The sequence below is a fragment of the Lepidochelys olivacea genome, assembly GCF_965140295.1.
Source record: "Lepidochelys olivacea isolate rLepOli2 genome assembly, chromosome: 12".
In the NCBI taxonomy this organism is placed as follows: Eukaryota; Metazoa; Chordata; order Testudines; family Cheloniidae; genus Lepidochelys; species Lepidochelys olivacea.
The window spans coordinates 1,888,431-1,911,829 of NC_140422.1; the positions used below are offsets into that span (position 1 = coordinate 1,888,431).

Here is a 23,399-nt window from a genome sequence, read left to right on the forward strand (position 1 = left end):
CAAAAGTTATCACGTTACAGACAGAGACCCTCACATGCTCAGTCAAATATTGGTGAGGCCAGGTTTTCCAAAGCGGCCACTTCAGGGGTGGATTGTGGGGACTCTGCTGGGACTCAGAGTCCAGTCTGCAGCGGGGCTATGCACCGGTAAATCACGTTAGCACCAATAGGATCGTCAGCTCCTCTGAAGAGCATGTCCCAAGCTGCGCACCCTAAATGAATGGAAATTTTTGGTCCTAGAGACTTTCCCAAGCTCACTCAGTACATCAGCATCAGAGCCAGGAGAGAACCCAGGAGTCCTGAGTCCCAGCCCCTTGCTCTCCCCTCTACAACATCTAGAGAAATAAAGAAACAAAGACCCAGCTCCCGTCCTGTGCAGCGGGCCCCAGAGACAAAGCAGGCACAGAGAGCGCAGGGAGCAAGCCAGGCCTCACCACCTTCCACGTGGCCTCAGTGGCTCTGGGAAGCTCTGAAAAGGGTGCTGCTTACCTTGCAGGTGGCATGGGATCCCTACTGGGGAGAGAGCCATCTCTGGGGCTCCTGGGAGACTGGCCAAGGTAGCTGCACGGGCTACCAGAGCAGCATCTTTCAGCCCAGCCTGCAGTCAGAATGAAACTGGCCCTGCTCAGAGGAAACGATGAGGTTACTTACCAACCGGTAGTGTTGCCGCTTTGCACCCCTCCTCCCCCAAGCTGCCTCTTCCTGCCCCTCAGCCACGATTCAGCCAGAGAGCAAGTGGAGCAAAATGAAAGCGTCTAAGCTAGCAGCCCACGCAGGCCCAGAGACGGCGACGGCATTCGCCGAAACAACAGTGCCCTGCCGAGGAGACAAACGCCAGGGGACAGCAGCCCACAAACTGCTCTGGCTTGGCAGGGAAGAGGAGCTCAACACAAGTGCGGAAACAGTTATTTCTCCTTTCCCCTTAATCCTAATCCACCATCTCCCCCCTTCACCCTGCTGTCTCAGCCCTGAGCTCTCCCACACCACAGCTCTGCCAGCGCTCCTCAGTCCTGACCCACAGCCCCCTGCTATTCCACTCCAGGGCTCCCCACACATATAACCCTGCCGCTGCCCCGAATCCCGGCTCTCCCAGCTCCCGGGCTCCGCTCACACACAGCTCTGTCAGTGACCTTCCAGCCCCACCCTCAGCTCCCTGCTATTCCAGCCGTTGGGGCTTTTTGAGCAGAGTTTTTTTCCAGATATCAAGCCCCTATTGATGGGCCCCCTCCCCACAGCCCAGGCTGAGATCTCCAGTGGGGTGTGGAGGGGGTTTCCTTAACTCCTGCTTTGCTGCTCACACCTCAGGACACAAAAAGCGGCTCCCCCTTGACTTGGCCTCAGCTCAGCACGCCAAGGGCACCTGCATCTCCCAGGGCAGCTGGGACAGTCTGCACAGGGAACACATTTCCCAAGCCGGGGAGCAGCGTCAAGCCTCTTCCCCTGGAGTTCACCCTGATATCTGCTCCCCACTCCTCCCTCTCCAGCCCCTCAGCTGGTTATTGGTGGATTCCTGCCAGCCAGGAGTCGGACAGGACAAGAATGAGAGGGGGATGGTGGCTGATTTGCCTTCGCCTGCCCTGCTGGAGTCCTGGGGAGCATGGGCAGGCTCAGTCCCTCACTCTCCTCAGCTTTGCACTAGGAGAAAGCCAAGGCTGGCTGTTTCAAAGAGGGACCCTGGGTTTTTGGGTAGCCAATGGGAGGGGCTTTGGGCCCGCCCCTCAGGCATGCTGAGCACCCACAGCGCCTATTGATTTCAACGGCTGCAGGTGCCATTAACGCACTGCTGATTATCGGGCCACATCACGCGTGTGAACAGGACACGCAGAGTCACTGGCCAAGTTTTGCAAACCTCAGCCCAAGCGACGGGCAGCCCGCTCCGAGCCATTGGAGCGGCAACCAGCTGGGAAGCGTGGGGGTGCTTGCGTTCAGGGTGCATGTCACTAACACAAGGGAGGGGGCCTCACTAGACACACAGATGTGGGAGGCAAAGAGAAGGGCAGATGAGGGCAGAGTCTGGAATTTTTCACTGCCCTCCATGGGTCACAGTCTCACCCGAGCAAGGGGCAGGAATCTTCCCAGCCTGAGCCATCTTGAAAGGAAAAGGGAAGGAGGATTCTGGCCGCTCAGCGCCCTGAGCACGTGGCCGGCTGGAGAAGGGCCACCCGTGCCAGGTTGCAGCGACGTCAGGGTCTTCCCCAGAGGGCTGGTGGGGCTGTGCAGGCAAGGTGGCCTTTTCTCACCCTTTTCACATGTGAAAGCAGCAGACACACCTTTGCAGGAAGTCATCTTCCCACAGGGGCTGCTGCCTCCGGAGACTCAAACCACAGCTCGTGGTGCAATGGCATAGACGATCAACCAAGCACAACCCTCCCCAGCTGGGCTGCGGCCAGTGAAGGACACACTCTGTCTCACAAGTCCCTCCAGGGTGAGGCTCAGCTGCAGCAACGTGCAAAGCATGCAGCGCCCTTTGCATGGGCAGGAGTGTCTCTGTTGCCCCTCCTTCCAAGAGCCTTGCGGCTCAGCTGCGTTGTCTGCACACCCAGGATGGCACGTGGGGGCAGCAGCAGGGCTTCCTCAACAGCAGGTCCCAAGGCACAGAGCCCACTGCAGCAGGGGTCTGGCTGGGCACCAGCCTTGCCATCCCCGGGCACGTTGTGAGACATCTCAGTGCAACGTCTTTGGTGATGCTGTGAAAATTGGGGCTAGGGCCAAGGCAGGGATGGTGAGCTGGCACCTTCTTAGAAGGGATTTGAATGTGTTTCTGAAATTAGGTAATGCCATCAACCTAGCATGGGTCAGAATGGGGAGGCGCTCCACACAAACCCCACCGCCAACCACAAGCCATGCCCACAATCCCAGAATAGCTGGACATTGCTACATGCCTGATAAGCAGTGAAGAGGGCATTGTTAGGTTTCAGAGTTAACGTCCCCATTGGGCCGACTGGTGCAGTTCTCCCTGTAAACGAGTTTACTTACTGCAAGGCATCTCCTTGTGGCCAGGTATGGCCTAGCAGCTCTCACTTCTCTAGTGCGCCCGCCTGCCTGAAGATCACTCTGGTACTGTGGTCATGGAGTTCAAAGCCAGAAGGGAGCACCAGAGCATCCTGCCTGACGCCCTGCATAGCAAAGGCCCCCAGCACTCACGCAATAACCCCAACAACTGGACTGAGACCAAGCGTTACAGCCCTCAGGAGAGGACTGCCCTGTGCCAGGCAGAGAATGAGGAGTGAGGGTCACCAGTGACCGAGGCCCCACAATGGCCGGAAAACAACAAAGGGAGCTACACCCCAATAATCCTGCCAAGTGACCCCCACCCGCTGCCAAGCCAGGCAACAAACCCCCACATCCCTGCCAACCTGACCTGGGGGAAATTCCGGCCAGCCCCCACACATGGCCAACAGCGAGCCCCGACCCTGTGAGCAGGAACCAGCCAGCCAAGCCCCCGAGGGAGAGAGCACCGGGTGCCACCGCAGAGCCCTGCCCCCGCCCAGCATGCCAGCCCCAGCTCTGGCCAGACCTGCTGCTTCAGGAGGAGGAGATTGAACCCCCCCTCAGAAGACACTGGGGGTGGGGTGGGGCGTGGAAAACCCCTTCCTGACCCCTGATGGTGGCCAGCTGAAGCCCTGCAGCATGAGCTACAGGAACCTAGGACAAACCGGGATAGAGACCAGGACTGCTGAGCCCTGCCTCCCGCCAATACAAGCAACCCCTGCCCGGCCAGGTCGATCTCTTACGTCCACCCCTTCCAGGTCACCACTGTCCCAGCTAAAAGTCCCCAGCCGTCCCTCACACAAACCAAATCCTCCCGCCCTGGTGGGGGCTATTCCTCAGCCTGCCACCCCCCTGCTGGGCTCTATAACCCTTGTGACAGGCTTGTGCATCCCCTTCCTTGGGGCCATGGGGGAACCTCCTCTCCCGCACTCTGATTCCAGCCCAGGGCCCTGTACTGAGCAGCCCGGCCTGCTCCGCTGGGCACCAGTGCCCTGCCCACCCAGCCTCTCAGTTCCCCTCTGGTCTCCCGCCAGGGGCTGGCGCTCCCCTTCCTGCTCCAAGCGGCCACCCTCCCTGGCTCTCCGTCCAGCTTCCCCCGGCAGGCCTGTCACCACCCGCTGCACTGTAACCTCCTTCCCCTCTCAGGTGGCTCCTGAAGCCCCAGGCTCCCCTGCAGGCCCCCGTCTGCAGGCTCAGCCAGGCGGAGTGGGGATTTCACGCCCACCAGGAGAGGAATTGTTCTTTTAAATGCAAGCTGAGATTTCACAGACGTACTGAGGCCTCAAACGGAGCCATGCCATATTCCCGAGGGCCAGCTCAGCCTGGCACCCAACCCCTACGGCCAGCAGTCCCCAGCAATCCCAATGGGCCGGGAGCAGGCCCTGAGCCCTCTGCCCCCACCCCCACCCCAAGGCATCTCTGCCCATGTCCCACTGCTGCAAAGGCCCAGCGCAGCCCCTGGGAGAGGCCACCTGGGCCTCTGGGGCATCCCCCACAGCCTCTGGGGCATTGTTATTCCACAGGGGGTATCCCAGCCCCCGCTCAAGGAGCTAAGCATGCAGCTCTTCCCGCTTGGAGAGACGCACGTGGTCTCCTCCCACCTTGAGGGCCCCACAAACCAGCTCTGCAGCCCCCTGCCCTACGCCCTCGTCCCTTGATGCCCAAAGAGGCCCAAGCTGCCCTGGGCCTTGGGGCTGTGCAGTCACGGGGAGTCCCTGGAGCTGGCACCAAGCCTATGGCTGCAGCAGCTTATTGCAGGCTTTCCTGTCCCCTCTGCAGGCCAGAGGCCAGGTGATACCCTATGGGCTGGCAAACACTCTCTGCTGCCCCTCATGGCAGGAAGGGGTGGGCACATCCTAACCCTGCAGCTCAGCCAGCTGCCTTCGCCAAGCCCGAGGGAGTGTTGGTTACTCACAGTCCTTGGGCCACCTCCAGCGTGAGGTGACTGGGGCCTGCATGCTTGGCACCAGACCTTGCCCAAGGGAACCAGCCCTCCATGACTTCCAGACTGGGTCACTGCAGCGGGCTCCAGCCCCGGCACACTGCTGCAAAGCTGACGCCCTGCCTGCTGGCTGGCAGTGGGTAGGTTATTACCACAGCAAACAGACATGTACTAGCTGCTTCTGCAGGCAACATCGCGTGCCTTCAATGTGCAAAAGCCCTGTGTGTTTTGGTTCCCAGCTACCTCTGCCCATGTTCCACCATGGCAGCTCCGCTCAGCTGGGCCCTCCAGCTGCCAGTCCTAGGAGGAACAGCCAGGCAGGCACTATCGTTGCCGTGGGGAGCCCTTGGCTCTGGAATTTGGTTCCTTCACAGATCCCACTTCTACCCAAGAAACCAGCCAGACAAACCGCTGGAGCAAACCAAGCTTAGCAAACAGACTCAACATGAATACAAACAAACCCCCAGATGTCAACCCAAGCAGAGTGTCTACCCCTAAAGGGTCACAATGCTGGAGACTCCAGCCAGGCTTTCCATGCTGCTGTTTACATGGTGCAAAGCACCCAGAGGCCCCAGTGCTCGGTGGCAGGATTGGACCCTCAGCAAGATCCAGTGATTTTACAGCCTGACAGAAACATTCTGACCCTCTAGTCTGAGCTTCTACCTCAAACAGGCCAGAGACCCTGTCCCAGGGATGCTTGCCTCAAGCCCATTACTTCTGGCTGAGCTAGGACAGATCCTTTAGACAAGGGCACCTGTCTGGGTTTAGAGCTGCAAGCAACAGACAATCCACCACATCCCTGGGTGTTGTCCCAGTGGTTAATTACCTTAATTGTTACCAACAGGCTCCTTATTCTGAATCTGTCCAGCTGCCAACATAAGCACAGAGCTAGTCAGGGATTTCTCATAGAAATGATTTGCCAATGGAAAATGCAGTTTCTGCAAAATCAAACTTTTCTGTGCAAAAATTTAGATTTTGACAAAACAAATTCCATTTTCCATCAGGAAAAATCGAGATGAATATTTTATTTCAGGTCAGTTCAAATGTTAAACTGCATTTCCCTATTGTGGCACATTGCCTCATAGGAGTTGTATTTCAGGCCCCCAGTCTATCTTATGGGCTGAGCTCCTGGAGGACTGCATTTCCCATGAAGCAATGCGGTTGCTCCCTCACCAAGCTGAATGGTGCATCACCTGTGGACACATCATGGGAGATTTCAGAGTAGCAGCCGTGTTAGTTTGTATTCGCAAAAAGAAAAGGAGTACTTGTGGCACCTTAGAGACTAACCAATTTATTTGAGCATAAGCTTTCGTGAGCTACAGCTCACTTCATCGGATGCATTCAGTGGAAAATACAGTGAGGAAATTTATATACACACAGACCATGAAAAAAATACACATTATAAGGAGAGTGATCACTTAAGATGAGCTATTACCAGCAGGAGAGTGGGGTGGGGGGAGAGAAAACCTTTTGAAGTGATAATCAAGGTGGGCCATTTCCAGCACATTTCCAGGAGTTAACAATGCGGGGGAAGGGGGAATAAACAAGGGGAAATAGTTTTACTTAGTATAATGACTCAACCAGTCCCAGTCTCTATTCAAGCCCAAATTAATTCCAATTCAGCAGTCTCTCGGAGTCTGTTTTCAAAGTTTTTTTGTTGAAGGATAGTCACTTTGAGATCAGAAATTGAGTGACCGGAGAGATTGAAGTATTCTCCGACTGGTTTATGAATGTTATAATTCTTGACATCTGATTTGTGTCCATTTATTCTTTTACATAGAGACTGTCCGGTTTGCCCAATGTACATGGCAGAGGGGCATTGCTGGAACATGATGGCATATATCACATTGGTGGATGTGCAGGTGAACGAGCCTCTGATAGTGTGGCTGATGTGATTAGGCCCTATGATGGTGTCCCCTGAATAGATATGTGGACAGAGTTGGCAACGGGCTTTGTTGCAAGGATAGGTTCCAGGGTTAGTGGTTCTGTTGTGTGGTGTGTGGTTGCTGGTGAGTATTTGCTTCAGGTTGCTATCTGTAGGCAAGGACTGGCCTGTCTCCCAAGATTTGTGAGAGTGATGGGTCATCCTTCAGGATAGGTTGTAGATCCTTGATAATGCGTTGGAGAGGTTGGTTGGGGGCTGAAAGTGACAGCTAGTGGCATTCTGTTATTTTCTTTGTTGGGCTTTTCCTGTAGTAGGTGACTTCTGGGTACTCTTCTGGCTCTATCAATCTGTTTCTTTACTTCTGCAGGTGGGTATTGTAGTTGTAAGAATGCTTGATAGAGATCTTGTAGGTGTTTGTCTCTGTCTGAGGGGTTGGAGCAAATGTGGTTGTATTGTAGAGCTTGGCTGTAGACAATGGATCATGTGGTGTGGTCAGGGTGAAAGCTGGAGGCATGTAGGTAGGAATAGCGGTCAGTAGGTTTCCAGTATAGGGTGGTGTTTATGTGACCATCGCTTATTAGCACTGTAGTGTCCAGGAAGTGGATCTCTTGTGTGGACTGGTCCAGGCTGAGGTTGATGGTGGGATGGAAATTGTTCAAATCATGGTGGAATTCCTCAAGGGCTTTGTCAAGGTTCCTCCCCCACTCTGAACTCTAGGGTACAGATGTGGGGACCTGCATGAAAACCTCCTAAGCTTACTTTTACCAGCTTAGGTTAAAACTTCCCCAAGGTACAAATTAATTTTATCCTTTGTCCTTGGAATATCCACTGCCACCACCAACCTCTTACTGGGTTTACTGGGAAACGTAGTTTGGACACGTCTTTCCCCCCAAAATCCTCCCAACTCTTGCACCCCACTTCCTGGGAAAGGTTTGGTAAAAATCCTCACCAATTTGCATAGGTGACCACAGACCCAAACCCTTGGATCTGAGAACAATGAAAAAGCATTCAGTTTTCTTACAAGAAGACTTTTAATAGAAATAGAAGTAAATAGAAGTAAAGGAATCACCTCTGTAAAATCAGGATGGTAGATACCTTACAGGGTAATTAGATTCAAAACATAGAGAATCCCTCTAGGCAAAACCTTAAGCTACAAAAAAGACACACAGACAGAAATAGTTATTCTATTCAGCACAGTTCTTTTCTCAGCCATTTAAAGAAATCATAATCTAACACATACCTAGCTAGATTACTTACTAAAAGTTCTAAGACTCCATTCCTGTTCTGTCCCTGGCAAGAGCAGCATACAGACCGACACAGACCCCTTTGTTTCTCTCCCTCCTCCCAGCTTTTGAAAGTATCTTGTCTCCTCATTGGTCATTTTGGTCAGGTGCCAGCGAGGTTACCTTTAGCTTCTTAACCCTTTACAGGTGAGAGGATTTTTCCTCTGGCCAGGAGGGATTTTAAAGGGGTTTACCCTCCCCTTTATATTTATGACAGGCTTCTTTTCCATAGGTCCAGATGATGAAGATGTCATCAATATAGCGCAAGTAGAGTAGGGGCGTTAGGGGATGAAAGCTGAGGAAGCGTTGTTCTAAGTCAGCCATAAAAATGTTGGCATACTGTGGGGCCATGCGGTTGTATTGTAGAGCTTAGCAGTACGCATAGCAGTGCCGCTGATTTGAAGGTATACATTGTCCCCAAATGTGAAATAGTTATGGGTGAGGACAAAGTCACAAAGTTCAGCCACCAGGTTTGCCGTGACATTATTGGAGATAGTGTTCCTGATGGCTTGTAGTCCATCTTTGTGTGGAATGTTGGTGTAGAGGGCTTCTACATCCATAGTGGCCAGGATGGTGTTTTCAGGAAGATCACTGATGGATTGTAGTTTCCTCAGGAAGTCAGTGGTGTCTCGAAGATAGCTGGGAGTGCTGGCAGCGTAGGGCCTGAGGAGGGAGTCTTCATAGCCAGACAATCCTGCTGTCAGGGTGCCAATGCCTGAGATGATGGGGCGCCCAGGATTTCCAGGTTTATGGATCTTGGGTAGCAGATAGAATGTCCCAGGTTGGGGGGGTTCGAGGGGTGTGTCTGTGTGGATTTGTTCTTGTGCTTTTTCAGGGAGTTTCTTGAGCAGATAGTGTAGTTCCTTTTGGTAACCCTCAGTGGGATCAGAGGGTAATGGCTTGTAGAAAGTGGTGTTGGAGAGCTGCCGAGCAGCCTCTTGTTCTTATTCCAACCTATTCATGACGACAACAGCACCTCCTTTGTCAGCCTTTTTGATTATGATGTCAGAGTTGTTTCTGAGGCTGTGGATGGCATTGGGTTCCGCACGGCTGAGGTTATGGGGCAAGTGATGCTGCTTTTCCACAATTTCAGCCCGTGCACGTCGGTGGAAGCACTCTATGTAGAAGACCAGTCTGCTGTTTCGACCTTCAGGAGGAGTCCACCTAGAATCCTTCTTTTTGTAGTCTTGGTAGGAAGGTCTCTGTGGATTAGTATGTTGTTCAGAGGTGTGTTGGAAATATTCCTTGAGTCGGAGACGTCGAAAATAGAACTGTATCATGTTCATGGGGGTGGAGGGGCAGAAGGAGAGGCCCCGAGATAGGACAGATTCTTCTGCTGGGCTAAGAGTATAGTTGGATAGATTAACAACATTGCTGGGTGGGTTGAGGGAACCATTGCTGTGGCCCCTTGTGGCATGTAGTAGTTTAGATAATTTAGTGTCCTTTTTCTTTTGTAGAGAAGCAAAGTGTGTGTTGTAAATGGCTTGTCTAGTTTTAGTAAAGTCCAGCCACGAGGAAGTTTGTGTGGAAGGTTGTTTTTTTATGAGAGTATCCAGTTTTGAGAGCTCATTCTTAATCTTTCCCTGTTTGCTGTAGAGGATATGGATCAGGTGGTTCCGCAGTTTCTTTGAGAGCGTGTGACACAAGCTGTCAGCATAGTCTGTTTGGTATGTAGATTGTAATGGATTTTTTACCTTCAGTCCTTTTGGTATGATGTCCATCTGTTTGCATTTGGAAAGGAAGATGATGTCTGTCTGTATCTATACGAGTTTTTTCGTGAAGTTGATAGATTTCCACTCCATACGGCTAAATGCAGTGCCTTGCATACGTAAAAGAATAAATGGACACAAATCAGATGTCAAGAATTATAACATTCATAAACCAGTCGGAGAACACTTCAATCTCTCTGGTCACTCAATTTCTGATCTCAAAGTGACTATCCTTCAACAAAAAAACTTCGAAAACAGACTCCAACGAGAGACTGCTGAATTGGAATTCATTTGCAAATTGGATACAATTAACTTAAGCTTGATTAGAGACTGGGACTGGTTGAGTCATTATACTAAGTAAAACTATTCCCCTCCTCGTTTCTCAGACGTTCTTGTTAACTCCTGGAAATGGCCCACCTTGATTATCACTTCAAAAGGTTTTCTCTCCCCCCACCCCACTCTCCTGCTGGTAATAGCTCATCTTAAGTGATCACTCTCCTTACAGTGTGTATTTTTTCATGGTCTGTGTGTATATAAATCTCCTCACTGTATTTTCCACTGAATGCATCCGATGAAGTGAGCTGTAGCTCACGAAAGCTTATGCTCAAATAAATTGGTTAGTCTCTAAGGTGCCACAGGTACTCCCTTTCTTATCATGGGAGATGTAGTTTGGCTCCCTGGCCAGACTACAACTCCCATAAGGCAAAATGCCTTTTAGGGAAATACAGGTTACTATCACACTGATTGGAACAGCAGGTCAGTTCAATGCACTGAAGTGAAACAGTTTGATCTTGGGAATGTCCAAATGAAATATTTCCAAACTGATTTTTTCTAGCCTATTTTGGTTTTTTGTTTGTTTTTTTGGGGAAAGAACACCTGATATTTCAACTTTTCCTCCTGATTTGGGACAAACAACTGTTGGAAACTATTGGAATTCCCCACAAGGCAAAAATGCCAAATTTTGCTCAGCTCCGCTTTCAGCCACTGGACTTCGATATACCTCTTTCTGCTGGAGTAAAGCGCCCTCTGCTCTCAAAAGATCTTCCCCATGTAGGGCTTGTTGTGGCAATTGGGCTTGTAACTTTTTGCCTGCTTGGGAATTAACCACCAAAAGTAGGTCAAGTTGTTTTTAAATCAAAAATATTATAAACAGGTGCAAGAAAACCAGACAGAAAAACTGATTTAGTCTATGCAAAAAGGCTACTAATTAGGGCTGTCAAGTGATTAAAAAAATTAATTGCGAGATTAATCACGCTGTTAAATAATTTAGAATACCATTTATTTAAATATTTGTGAACGTTGTCTACATTTTCAAATATATTGATTTCAATTACAACACAGAATACAAAGCGTACAGTGCTCGTTTTATATCATTGTTTTTTATTACAAATATTTGCACTGTAAAAAACAAAAGAAATAGTATTTTTCAATTCAACTCATACAAGTACTGTAGTGCAATCTCTTTATAATGAAAGTTGAGCTTACAAAATGTAGAATTATGTATGAAAAATAACTGTATTCAAAAATAAAACAATAGAACCTACACGGCCACTCAGTCAATCACGTTTGGTTACAATTTACAGGAGATAATGCTGCCCTCATCTTGTTTACAGTGTCACCTGAAAGTGAGAACAGATGTTTGCATGGTACTGTTGCAGCCGGCATCACAAAATATTTATGTGCCAGATGTGCTAAAGATGCATATATCCCTTTATGCTTCAACCACCATTCCACAGGACATGTGTCCATGCTGATGACGGGTTCTGTTCAATAATGATCCAAAGCAGAGCGGACCGACGCACATTCATTTTCATCATCTGAGTCGGATCCCACCAGCAGAAGGTTGATTTTCTTTTTTGGTGGTTTCGGTTCTGTAGTTTCCGCATTGGAGTGTTGTTCCTTTAAGATATCTGAAAGCATGCTCCACACCTCATCCCTCTCAGATTTAGGAAGGCACTTCAGATTCTTAAACCTTGGGTCGAGTGATGTATCTATCCTTAGAAATCTCACATTGGTACCTTCTTTGTATTTTGTTGAATCTGCTGTGAAGGTGTTCTTAAAATGAATTTGTCTTGGGTCATCATCCAGGACTGCTATAACATGAAACATACGGCAGAATGCAGGTAAAACAGAACTGGAGACACACAATTCTCCCCCAAGGACTTCAGTCACAAATTTAATTAACACATTTTTCTTTTAACCGAGCATCATCAGCATGGAACCATGTCCTCTAGAATGGTGGCTGAAGCATGAATGTGCACATGAACATTTAGCATATCTGGCATGTAAATACTTTGCAACGCCAGCTATAAAAGTGCCATGTGAATCAGTGTTCTCACTTTCAGGTAACATTGTAAATAAGAAGCAGGCAGGAGTATCTCTCGTAAATGTAAACAAACTTGTTTGTCTGAGCAATTGGCTGAACAAGAAGTAGGACTGAGTGGACTTGTAGGCTCCAAAGTTTTACAGTGTTTTATTTTTGAGTGCAGTTATGTAACAAAAAAAATCTACATTTGTAAGTTACACTCTCATGATAAAGAGATTGCACCACAGAACTTGTATGAGGTGAATTTAAAAATACTATTTTGTTTATCATTTTTACAGTGCAGATATTTGTAACAAAAATAATATAAAGTGAGCACTGTACACATTGTATTCTGTGTTGTAATAGAAATCAATATATTCAAAAATGTAGAAAAACGTCCAAAATATTTAGTAAATTTCAATTGGTATTCTGTTGCTTAACAGTGTGATTAATCATGATTTTTTTTTAATTGTGATTAATTTTTTTGAGTTAATCAAGTGAGTTAACTGCTATTAATCGACAGCCCTACTACTAATATCCTTCCAACAGTGTTGAAATCATGCTTGGAACAAACAGAAGATGTGAAACCAGAACTTAAAGAATCAAAATTGGTGCATCAGAAACTAGGCCTAACTAGTGGGGCCTGGGCTAGGCTACCCAGCATTCCCTCTCTGTCTGGGTCCTTAAAGAAAGAGACTCGGGAGGGAAAATAAATAGTGAATAGTAAAACAGACAGAGGCTACTGGAGCAAGCTTCACCACCATAGCTGACCCCACCCATCATCTCCTGGGACCCTAGGCCTGTGTCAGCCTGATCCTGAGTGATGTCCTGCCTAGATGGGCCAGAGAGAGGGACCCAGATGACGTTGCCCCCCTACTGGCTCCAGCTGAATCCCAGCCACACCTGGGGTGACACAGGATCAGACTACCAACAACAGCTCCAGCCCATTGCAGGTAACTGCTTCTCTTTTCCCCAGCAGGAGAGTTATTACCACCTTTGACACCTTCTAAGGGACTGTCAGACACTGGGCTTTGCCTTCTCTCTCCAGCTAAAGGGAAGGGGAACAAGGGATGTTGTTACAACAGAACCCTTATTTAATGCTTTCAAAGGCTTCAACTGCTTTTCCTTCTTTTCTGTATTGTTAAGAAAAAGGTCCAAGGGATTTTTAATGGTGTGTTTGCCATGGCACGAAGCAGGCTCAGGTCTCTGTATGCCAACCCCAACCCTTGTTTAACACAGTTTAATGTTGGACAGTGAAAGACTTTAACAGCTTTAACTCTTTTAATCTGGGAGATTAATTCACCAGTCCCTATAAAACATGATCACGTAACCCCTCACTGTCTTTTGGAGAACTAAATAGATTGAGTTTCTCAAATCACTCACTATAAGGCAGACCTCAAATTGTTTGTCTAGCTCTTTTCTGTCCTTTCCAGTTTGTGAACAGCCTGAACTCCGCCACCTCTAAACCTAGCCCTGTATCTGCAGCTTCTGCAGCCTGCAAGGAAGCACAAGTGACACAGCTTAGCAGGGCAAGTGCATGAATGACCTGCCAGAATAACTCTTGGGAGGAGTCGCCTGATCTCCTATAGTTGAAACTGCAAACACTTCACATAAGCAGATCTGCGAGTGCACCCCACCTGGACCTGTATGGGCACCCCCCACTATTCCACTGCAGAGCTCCCCGCACAGATAGACCAATGCATCCCTGCCCTGCCCCCCTGCTATTCCACTGCAGAGCTCCCCGCACAGATAGACCAATGCATCCCTGCCCTGCCCCCCTGCTATTCCACTGCAGAGCTCCCCACACAGACAGATCAGTGCACCCCCACCCTGACCTGCACCCGCTTCTATTCCACCCCACACCCCTCTGATCCCAGCCAGGGACTGCCCTGCTGCACCCAGGCAGCTCCTTCTATCTGGGCCAGCAGGGCCTGACTGGCTGTTGCTAGCCCCTCTAAGCCTTGGAGGGCCAGCTCCTTGTGGTCTCCAAAATGGCTGTTCCAGAGAATCCTCTCTAGCCAAGCTTGGTAGCAAAGGCAGATTTTGATTTACTGAGGCCCTGGGCACAAAGAACATTTGGCCCCCCCACACCCAGGGGCATGACCCCCTCCTTTTAACATGGGTGTAGGCCTAGACGCGTGGCATTGTCAGGGGCTGCGCTTTGTGGTGGGGAAGCTGCAGTGCTCAGGGTGTGAATTTTTAACACCCCTGGGCACCATAGCTACGTTGATCTAAATTTTAGCACGGCCCAGGCCTCAGGGTATATGTCTAATTGCAGCCAAAAGGTGGGACTGCAGCACGTGTGCGTGTACCTGAGCTAGCTCTGAACTAGCTAGCACAAACAACAATCGCAACATGAGCTGTGCAAACCCTCTTGGCGCCCTGGTATGAACTTGAGCAACTAGCCTGTGCTGCCACAGCTTACTGCTAGCGTTACTCAACCTGGATAGATCAGAGCTAGCTTGGGTATGTCTACACGGGCTGCAGTCACACCTCTGACTGTAGTGTAGACACAACTTAAGATGGGGCAGGGGAGGCTTGGGGACATTTATCAGCAGCAGCTCTCACTAACCCAGCATGAACATTTCCAAACCTCCTTCTCCCATCACCTGGCCACTACGGTCTGTACAAGCATCTGTCTACCAACATAGCTTAATGCCCTCTTACCTTGCCTACTGTAAATACAGCCTCCCTAGTTCCCAGTTCAGGGCTTATACCAATTGGTGCTTCCCTTCTGATCACTGGGAAGAGAGAAGCCCATGAACATCAGTGCTCTCTTCTGGCCCCTACCCTAGCTCTTCATTCAGTTGAGAATCCAGTCTGGAATTATCCTCCATGATCTCACTGTAGCCAGACTTGCTGATATTCTCCATTCAGTCCCCAGTCCTGGTTCTTCTGGTCTCCATAGCCTTGTTCTCTGCAGTTCCTATGCCTCCCTGAAACTCTGGGCTTTATAAATTTCGTCTAATTTCTGCAAAGCTTTTCTCTGCCTGAGCTCTTAGATGGAAATTTTCAAAAGGCCCCAAGGCCAGTGAGGCATCTAACTCCTACTGAAGATTCAGTGTGAGTTGCCACCTAACTGCCATTTGTGCCTTTGAAAGTCTCCCCTTTAACAGTAAAATTCCCTAACTACATTTGCAGCAACTCCACAGTTTTGAGAAGCCAGATGTTATACAACCTTGTTTTATCATCCAGCCTGCTCTTACCTACCAGCCTGCTGCAGGGCTACTCAGACCTCTTTAGCCCTCTTCTTGCTAGGACTCTCCAGGGTTAACAACATTTAGAACTAAGCAGATGGGAATGTAAGCAACAGGGGGCTTGGTGCATGTGCTATACACAAATGTACTTTCAAATTCATTTGGGGAATGGACTAGATTTCATATAAACATTGTCTTTAACCACCCACTAACAATCCCTAAATGCAATTCCTGGATGAGAACATGAGCCAAGCCCACCAGAGCTTTGTGCTTGTGTGAACAGATGCAGTTGACTGTCAGCATTCCAAACAGCAGTGCTTTCTAGCATTGATAGTGTTGAACATCCACTCCAACACATTTCATATGATTAGAAAGGTCTTCTTTCTTCTGCATAATGCCCCAGACACAGAACTCCAGGCTGCTCAGTGTCCTTCTGGAGAGAGGAGAAATTTCTCCGCAGGTAGTCACAGGACAGCTCAGAACCTTGTCTCCAGGACAAACGGTTAAATGGTACAAAGGAAACAGCCAGTGAGCACGCACGTTAATCCATTATTATTTATTAGCTGTACAGCAGTATATTCTCCTTCCCAGCTTTCAAACCCCATTACATATTTTATAACATTTTTTTTCCTCATGTTGGCTTTCTAAAATAATGAAAAATATCACACAGTACAGCTAAGTACAAAAATGCATCAACCTAGAGTCTGATAGCTAAACTGATAGCTCTCTTAAAAGCGATACATAGAAGAAAAATTTGTTTGAAATCAGCAAGACTGAGGCTCTATAAAAAGCTTACATATTTTAACGTGACAGTTCATATACAGGCATCATTTGTATTTCACATTATTCCTTTGTTGTCTTTTTATTAGAGATCCAAAATTTTATAATTACTGACCTAGTAAAATTTCCTGGCCCAGGTTTCCAGGGCTGCAGTGATCCACCTGTAAATCACCACTTCTGTCTTAACATAGGATTCATAAACACAAAATACAACTACAAAGTAGAGCAAAGAAAATGTAGTTGTGAAGTTATAACTGAAAAGGTTAATTATACAGGTTTTAAATGCCAGTTCCATGTGCTTTGAAACCAGATTTCACGGGTGGGCTTCCGTTGTTTTGCAACAATAGTCTCTCTTCTACGTGATTGGTTATCAACAGCTTTTCCAACATTTACACTCTACCAATTCTCTTGTCACTTAATTTGCAAGTAATTAAAACACTGGGGTTTTTCTTAATCTGCATTTTTTCATCTCTCTTAATTAATGGAAAAAGATTAAAATGTAAAAAAAAAAAAAGTTATTTACAAGCTTGACCATTACAGAAATGCTTTGCCCAGAGCAAAGCATAACGAGGACAGAAACCAGTTGGATCATGCCAAAACTACCGTGTGTGGCTGATTCGGAGAACCGGAGCTAGTCAGTGGGGCAAAGCAAAACCAAAAGCATTTTAAAAGTTTAGAACACTCCCCAGTCTGCATTTACAGTTAAAAACACTACTGGGAGAAGAAGGCTGGAGGACTTCGGGAACTCGAAGGGCAAGTCCAGAGTGGTGTACCACATACTCTAGTTAGGGCTTCCATTTTTCCACTTTTCTGTATTAAAACTTGTTACATGTAAACACTGTCCTTGGACCATCATTACAATGCAGTTCAGAGCAAAATGAATCGAGCATCTCACGGGAAACCCTCAAGGACTCCAACATATATCCTAATGCTCCATGATCCTGTAACGCTAACATAAAACAGCAAGTTCTAGTTAAATCACATTCTAACATCATTTTGAAGTTTTATTTCCCAGTATGTTTGGTAAAATGGTCTAAAATGATGCATTTCCCAAAGCCAAGAAAAAAGGTAAAAGGAAAAATAGATTTGAGCCGTTTAAACACAGCCCAGGCCAGTTCAGTCAGCAAGCTTGGCCTTTTCCTCCATCACCGGTCCATCATGCTCAGAATCATCTCAGGTGTGAGATCTCCATTGGGAGCTTCCACTACTGCAGGCTGAGCTTCCTCTTCTTCCCCTACTGTTTCTGCATCAGGTTCTTTCTTTACTTCCACTATAATGTTTTCAATTGCACCAGTGTTCTGATCTTCAACCTGAATGATTGCTGCAGCTAGCAAGGAAAAAAGAAAGATCAGAATACAGATTTCACAGGTGGGGGGGTACGTTAAAACAGATAATCTCCAAAAGTGTTTTATATAGCTTCTTTCCATGCCAGACAGTTTATTACTGAAACTGAACATAGAATATTAACCATCTTTTCACAAATACAATCCTAGTTTATCCAGGATAATCAGGGCTACAACATCTTAGCAGCATTTACTGCTGCCACAATCCACTGCTGAGCACTTCTTATTGTTGCAATATCATTTGAATTAGTACCCCAATTTTTTAGTAGAGTCGAGCTCAGCCCTGGGTTTCAACAGTGCTCACTGGGCCGGAGGTTTACTGCTGGGGTGAACTGTAACTGTTTACAGCAGCAGTAAGAGGCTCAAGGCCCTGCATGAGAAGGGGCATTCAGCACATACCCCATAAATGGGAATTCACAAGGGCAATTCTCCAGGAACACAGGAGCCCAGCCTCTCCATGCCTGACCTCAAGAGGCACATGCTCCTCAGAATGAGGGGGCAAAAAATATGAGACTTATCTCCCAATCATCCCCAAGTATCACAAGTTCCCTACACAGCTTCCCTGCAGCAGCCTCTACATGCAGTTGTGTTGACAACACAAGCATCTGCAGTACGCTGAAAATTATGGGGCAACTTAAAATACATTGTTTCATAGCAGAGTAACTAACAATACCATACTGATTATATGGGTGTACGTTGACTAAACTCCTCCATTTGCTAACTGGTGTGATGCTGCAGTTGAATTCAGGATCAGAGTGCAGTGTAAATATTTAGACAGACAGGATTCAGTGCCTTGTAGCACAGAACTTGGGGCCTTGAATACACAGGAGGACAATGGGAGGCAGCTACTCCTTGAAGAGGGGAACAGACTCACCCTTCTAGTGTGATTTATATGAATATTTTTCTTGGATTCTGTACAACCCTCTACTGGTCTTTAGTCTTACAGTGTAACCCCTCTGGGCAAGGACCATGTCTACCTATGTTTATATAGCACCTAATACCTAGCTCATTGTACTACCACAATGAACAATGTTCTGAAAGCAAACACTAGTTTTTAACGTCTGATCTGGGCTGCTTTAAAAACCTGATTATTATTGTTACAAATTTTTAGCGTGTCCTTCGCTAGAGCGCCTGGAAGCAATTTACACAGACTGGAAGCATGTTGTTAACCTACAAAGAAAAGATAACTCTCCTCCCCTCCTTTCACAGAACTGCCTCCATAACTCTGAACTCCATAACTCTGTCAGGAAATGCCTGCCTGCACCAAAAGGAGTCTTGCGTTGAGTCCTGCAGGCAGGATCTCAACCACGCTAAGGTACCTCAGTAAAATGATACAGAGACAGTGAACATATTTTTAAAAGTACTGAGCTCCACGGTAAGTGCTTTCCCTTCACCCTCCCCTGGTTCTTGTCACACAGGCAAAAAGCAGAAGACCAGAAGTCTAAAGTGCAGGCAATGCGATGTTTATTGGGGTTAATCAAGTAAGCATATCCATAGTTCTGTATGCCACAGAGCCTTCCCAGTATCCCTGTTCCCCCTCCTCTTTCTCAGCAGGCATAATTATACCTATAGTGTACATTGTTGGTCCCACCCCATATCAATTTATTCTCATGTTCCATTTTGGAGGCTCTTGGGTAAGGGGGCTTCATTACAACCTCTTTTGTATCCCCTGGGTAGGGCCCTACCAAATTTATGGCCATGAAAAATGCATCACGGACTGTGAAATCTGGTCTCCCCCCATGAAATCTAGTCTTTTGGGGCTTTTACCCAACACTATACAGATTTCATGGGGGGGGGGGGAGAGACCAGCGTTTCTCAAATTGGGGGCCAAAAGGGAGTTGCAGTGGGGTCACTAGGTTATTTTAGGGGGTTACAGTATTGCCACCCTTACTTCTGTGCTGCCTTCAGAGCTTGGTAGCTGGAGAGTGGCGGTGTAGCCAGCCAGCCAGCCCCCCACCCCCCCCCTCAGACCAGCATTGCTGGAAACACAGGAGGAAGCCGGAACAGGGCACTTAACATATATTCCAGCACAGCCTTTGAAGCTGTGAAAGCACAGGTGTGCTGCTACAATGTGCCTCTGGGAGCAGATACAAGGATTAAGCTCACAGCAGGCAGAGGCCCTGTGACAGACATGGCTCTTAGCCCCTACTAAATAGCGTGATGCACACACACCAACATCCTAGGTGGGAAAATATTTACCCTGATAAAAGAAATGTCCAGTAGTCAAAACTTATTGTTTCTCTCCCTTGCAAGTGTAAACTACTCTTGCGAAAGCTGGCGTCACCCAGACAGACCAGCCTCAATTTGGCATAAGAAAGGAGAAAGAGAATAAAGGAGTACAGAGGTATAAGTAGGGGACCTACAGCACCATGATTTTTGAGTGCTTTTCACTATCTATCTGCTGGTCAGATAAGTGACAGCCTCCCAAGGCTTCTGCAGCTAAGAGGGTCCCTAAGCCTTGTCCCTTATTCGTCTTTCCGCGGAATTGAGTGACCGATCCTGGCTTGGCACCGCTGGAATCGAGAGATGCAAGGAGGGTAAGAAGCACCCACACCTGATCTCCTATCTTTAGTGTACACATATTTTGAAATAGAGCTCTATACTTTGTTTTCTTTCTTTGGGATTGTGGCTTCAGTTTTGTAACTTGTTTGTGTGTGTAACATCTCTACATTTAAATAAGTAGGCACTAGCAATTTTGTAACCACATGATTAGAATCTAGCTTAATAAATTTTGGTAACCATTTATGCATAAGCCTGACTTGTTTTCTCTGGTTTACTGTAAAGCAGCCAACACAATTAAAGAACCTCAGCCGTTTTGGCTCTAAAGCCTGGCCATTAGGTGAGAGTACTAAGAGCCTAGCGTTGAGTTGTGCCGCCTCCACGGGGCAAACTCTTGGGGCACCTGTCAGTCAATCCTGGCTGCCCGCTGCGAAGGAGCTCTGAGCTCTAGCAGTTAAAGTCACGGGTGTGGAGAGGCTCTTAGTGCTGCCATTGGGGCACCTGTCTGTCAGTATTGACTGCCCGCTGCGAAGGAGCTCTGAGCTCTAGCAGTTAAAGTCACGGATGGTATAAACGGGCATAGCTGGCACCTCACCAAACATCCTTGGCCGTCGGCTAACAGGCGGCTGCTGACTGAGGGCCCAGCTCAATACCAGATCAGGCCATCCTTATTTCTGTGCTGCTGCTGGCAGCAGTTCTGCCCTCACAGCTGGGCTCCCGGCCAGGAACCGCTGCTCTCCAGCTGCCCAGCTCTGAAGGCAGTGCTGTCACCAACAGCAACACAAAAGTAAAGGTAGCAGGACCGCAACCACCCCTATAAAAACCTTGTGATCTCTGCCCCCAAAACTCCTTTTTGGGCCAGGACCCCTACAATTACAACACCGTGAAATTTCAGATTTAAAATAGATGAAATCATGAAATTCATTATTTTTAAAATCCCAGGACCATGAAATTGACCAAAACGGACCACAAATTTGGTAGGGCCCTACCCATGGGAGGGGTAAGGAGTGATGTTGTGCTTTGGTCAGAGACAGGTATTTCTTTGGCTTTTAGTGTTTCTTATACTTTCCCCTCCATCCCCCTCGCCCCTCACGACAGATTGCTTGACCTTATCTTGGGAGAGGAGTTGAGGCAGGACTGTCCTTCAAGCTTATGCTCGTGTATTAAACTCCCATTCTACCCAGCTGCACTTTTAGCTCTCTCTCGTCTCTTTTCACCCCATCTGCTTGTGGGCAGATGTAACACAGTGTCTTTGCTCACACATATTAGTAAGAATATAGAAATTCCAGAAGTCAATGGGGCAAAGACCCAAAATTCTATCTCAGCCAAACATACAGGCCTGAAAACCACATTATCTTCACTCTCACTCCTAACACTCCGTTCAAGTGGAATGAAAACCCTTAGGAAGGTGCACAGAGACCCACATGAGGAACGATCAAACTGGATGCTACTCTGAAGGTCAGGCAGTGACTTACGCTGGGGCTGTTTTGGTTGGCTGGCTTTGCCTGGCGGCCTTCCTCTTCGTTTCTTAGCAGGAGGTGGTGTGGGAGCCACAGGCTCCACTTCCGGTTCAGCCTCAATTTCTACTGCTGTCTCATCCTCATCTTCATTGTCATCCAGATCTGGTTCAGCATTTTCCTCTTTAAAAAACAGAAAGCAAATAGGATAAATCATCGGTTTATGCAGGTACAAAACATCAACCCTGGCTTCCTACAAGGAGTAAGAACCAACCCTTCATCATTCTGAGGTGTAATCAGCTTCCCACCTCTACTCAAGTGAAGGTAGCGAAGATAAGTGAACCTGCGACAAGGAATTCATTAGAGGGATTTTCAATACTGGGTTATTCATCTTAGAAGGCTGGAAATTGAATCTTCCGGAAGAGGAAAAAGAAAACCCGGCCCCATATCCAGTACCAGTGATTACTGGTTTCAGTGTGAAACATTTTAGAACTTGAGGGGAAGAGCAGGACCTCTGGGAACAATTCAGTTGCCAAGAGATGGCACCAGAATCCTCACTACTGTTACCCTGCTTCATTAGCATAGAGGGGGCTGGGAGAGACAGGAAGTCTCAGCTAGCCATCTCTGGCTGAGGAAGGATTATCCAACACAGTATATTCTCAGGGGTTTTGTCTGATTTTAAGTGACTCATGATGGAGACGCCGCCTCTTCTCTTAGAGGAGACTACTCCAGCCTGACAAATCTCACTATTAGGAAATGATTTTCCACACTTTTCTTGGAATAATTAATCTAATGGCTCTGAATTCTATCCCACTGAAGCATCCTAAACAATTCTATCTCCTCCTGAAGTTCCTCCCTTCTGATGCTTGCATTAGATAATATGGTCAATACCCTTTTAACCCCTGAAACTCCTATGCTCAGCCCATCCTGGTGTGCAGAGTTGAAGGGAACAAACTTCAGGAAAAGATGTGGTGAGAGTGAAGTTGTGTGGAGGTCAAAGTGGCTGCGACCAACCTCTGTGTAAGTGCCTCCCCTCTACAGAGGAATATACAGAGCCCGTTGCATGTGTGGAAAAAGGGGTATGGCCCGAGGAGAAGCCATACTATGCAGTAAGCGTCCATTAAATCAACTGTGGGAAAAACGCATTAAGAGCTGGAGCAAGTTAATGCCTGCAGAAGCACCCCTCCCCCAATCAGAAGGGTCCACAGAACAGCCCCAAACCAGCATAAATACTAGCCTGGCTGTGCTACGATGGCTACTGTTGGGTGAAGAATTCCTCCACAAGGCTGCCCAGGAGTCTTCTGGGCTCCACACTGCCACCGGTTCCACAGAGAGGGGGTGGTGGGACCACTGCACAGATACCATGATGATTTTGCTCCCTTCTGTGACGTTTTGAATGGGAAGGGAAAACATAAACCTCAATCCATTGTATCTGGCTTTGTCTGCACTTCCTCTGCGTTGGCGTGCTGCTTAGTGCTCACGGCACCCAGTGCCACGTAACACCACAGAGCGCACGCATGTTCTAACTATAGCCCTTACAGAATTCTAACGAGAGGCGCTATCGTTACCCTGGTTATGCTATGGACGTCCGCAGCCCCAGGTGCGCTGGCTTTATTGCCAGCGTATCACGTTGCAAACCCATGTTTTGCTGGGCTGTTCATTCTCACCACATTCCCACTGTCCAAACATTTCCCTCCCATTGAGTGTGTGCGCGCTGTGGTATTTTACCCCAGGGCTATTAGATCCCAAACTAATACCACCGGGGAGGGGGAGAGAGACACTAGAACAATTCAACACATTTGATATTTTCTCCCTTTATCCACCTGATTTCATCGCAGCTTTCCTCGCGGTAATTACATGTTACCAGTGGCACAAACACGTATAGCACTTAAGATCATTTTTTCGGCTGTAGGTTTAAGAACTATAGTCTTCATGCAGCACAAATTTAATTTTGGGTGACGTAACTTCTCTGTGCAGACTGGGCTAGGAACTCCTGCCCACGTGCTGTA

The 23,399-nt window shown here is 47.9% G+C and overlaps 2 protein-coding genes across 3 annotated transcripts in view; both read right to left on the reverse strand.

The window, feature by feature from the left end:
• CARMIL2 (capping protein regulator and myosin 1 linker 2) overlaps positions 1–561 on the reverse strand; it is a 138,545-nt gene extending 137,984 nt beyond the window's left edge. For both annotated transcript variants that reach the window (XM_084644406.1, XM_084644407.1), the window contains exon 1: positions 489–561. In XM_084644406.1, coding sequence (XP_084500532.1) covers positions 489–528 — 40 coding nt within the window. In that variant the 5' untranslated portion in view covers positions 529–561. The remainder of the gene's footprint in view (positions 1–488) is intronic.
• Positions 562–15,840: 15,279 nt separating this feature from the next.
• The window catches only part of CTCF (CCCTC-binding factor), a 58,845-nt gene continuing 51,286 nt past the window's right edge, over positions 15,841–23,399 (reverse strand). Inside the window, exons 10-11 of the mRNA XM_084644610.1 lie at positions 21,409–21,573; positions 15,841–17,418 (exon numbers count right to left, since the gene is read on the reverse strand). Of these exons, the coding sequence (XP_084500736.1) occupies positions 17,237–17,418; positions 21,409–21,573 (347 nt within the window). The 3' untranslated portion in view covers positions 15,841–17,236. The remainder of the gene's footprint in view (positions 17,419–21,408; positions 21,574–23,399) is intronic.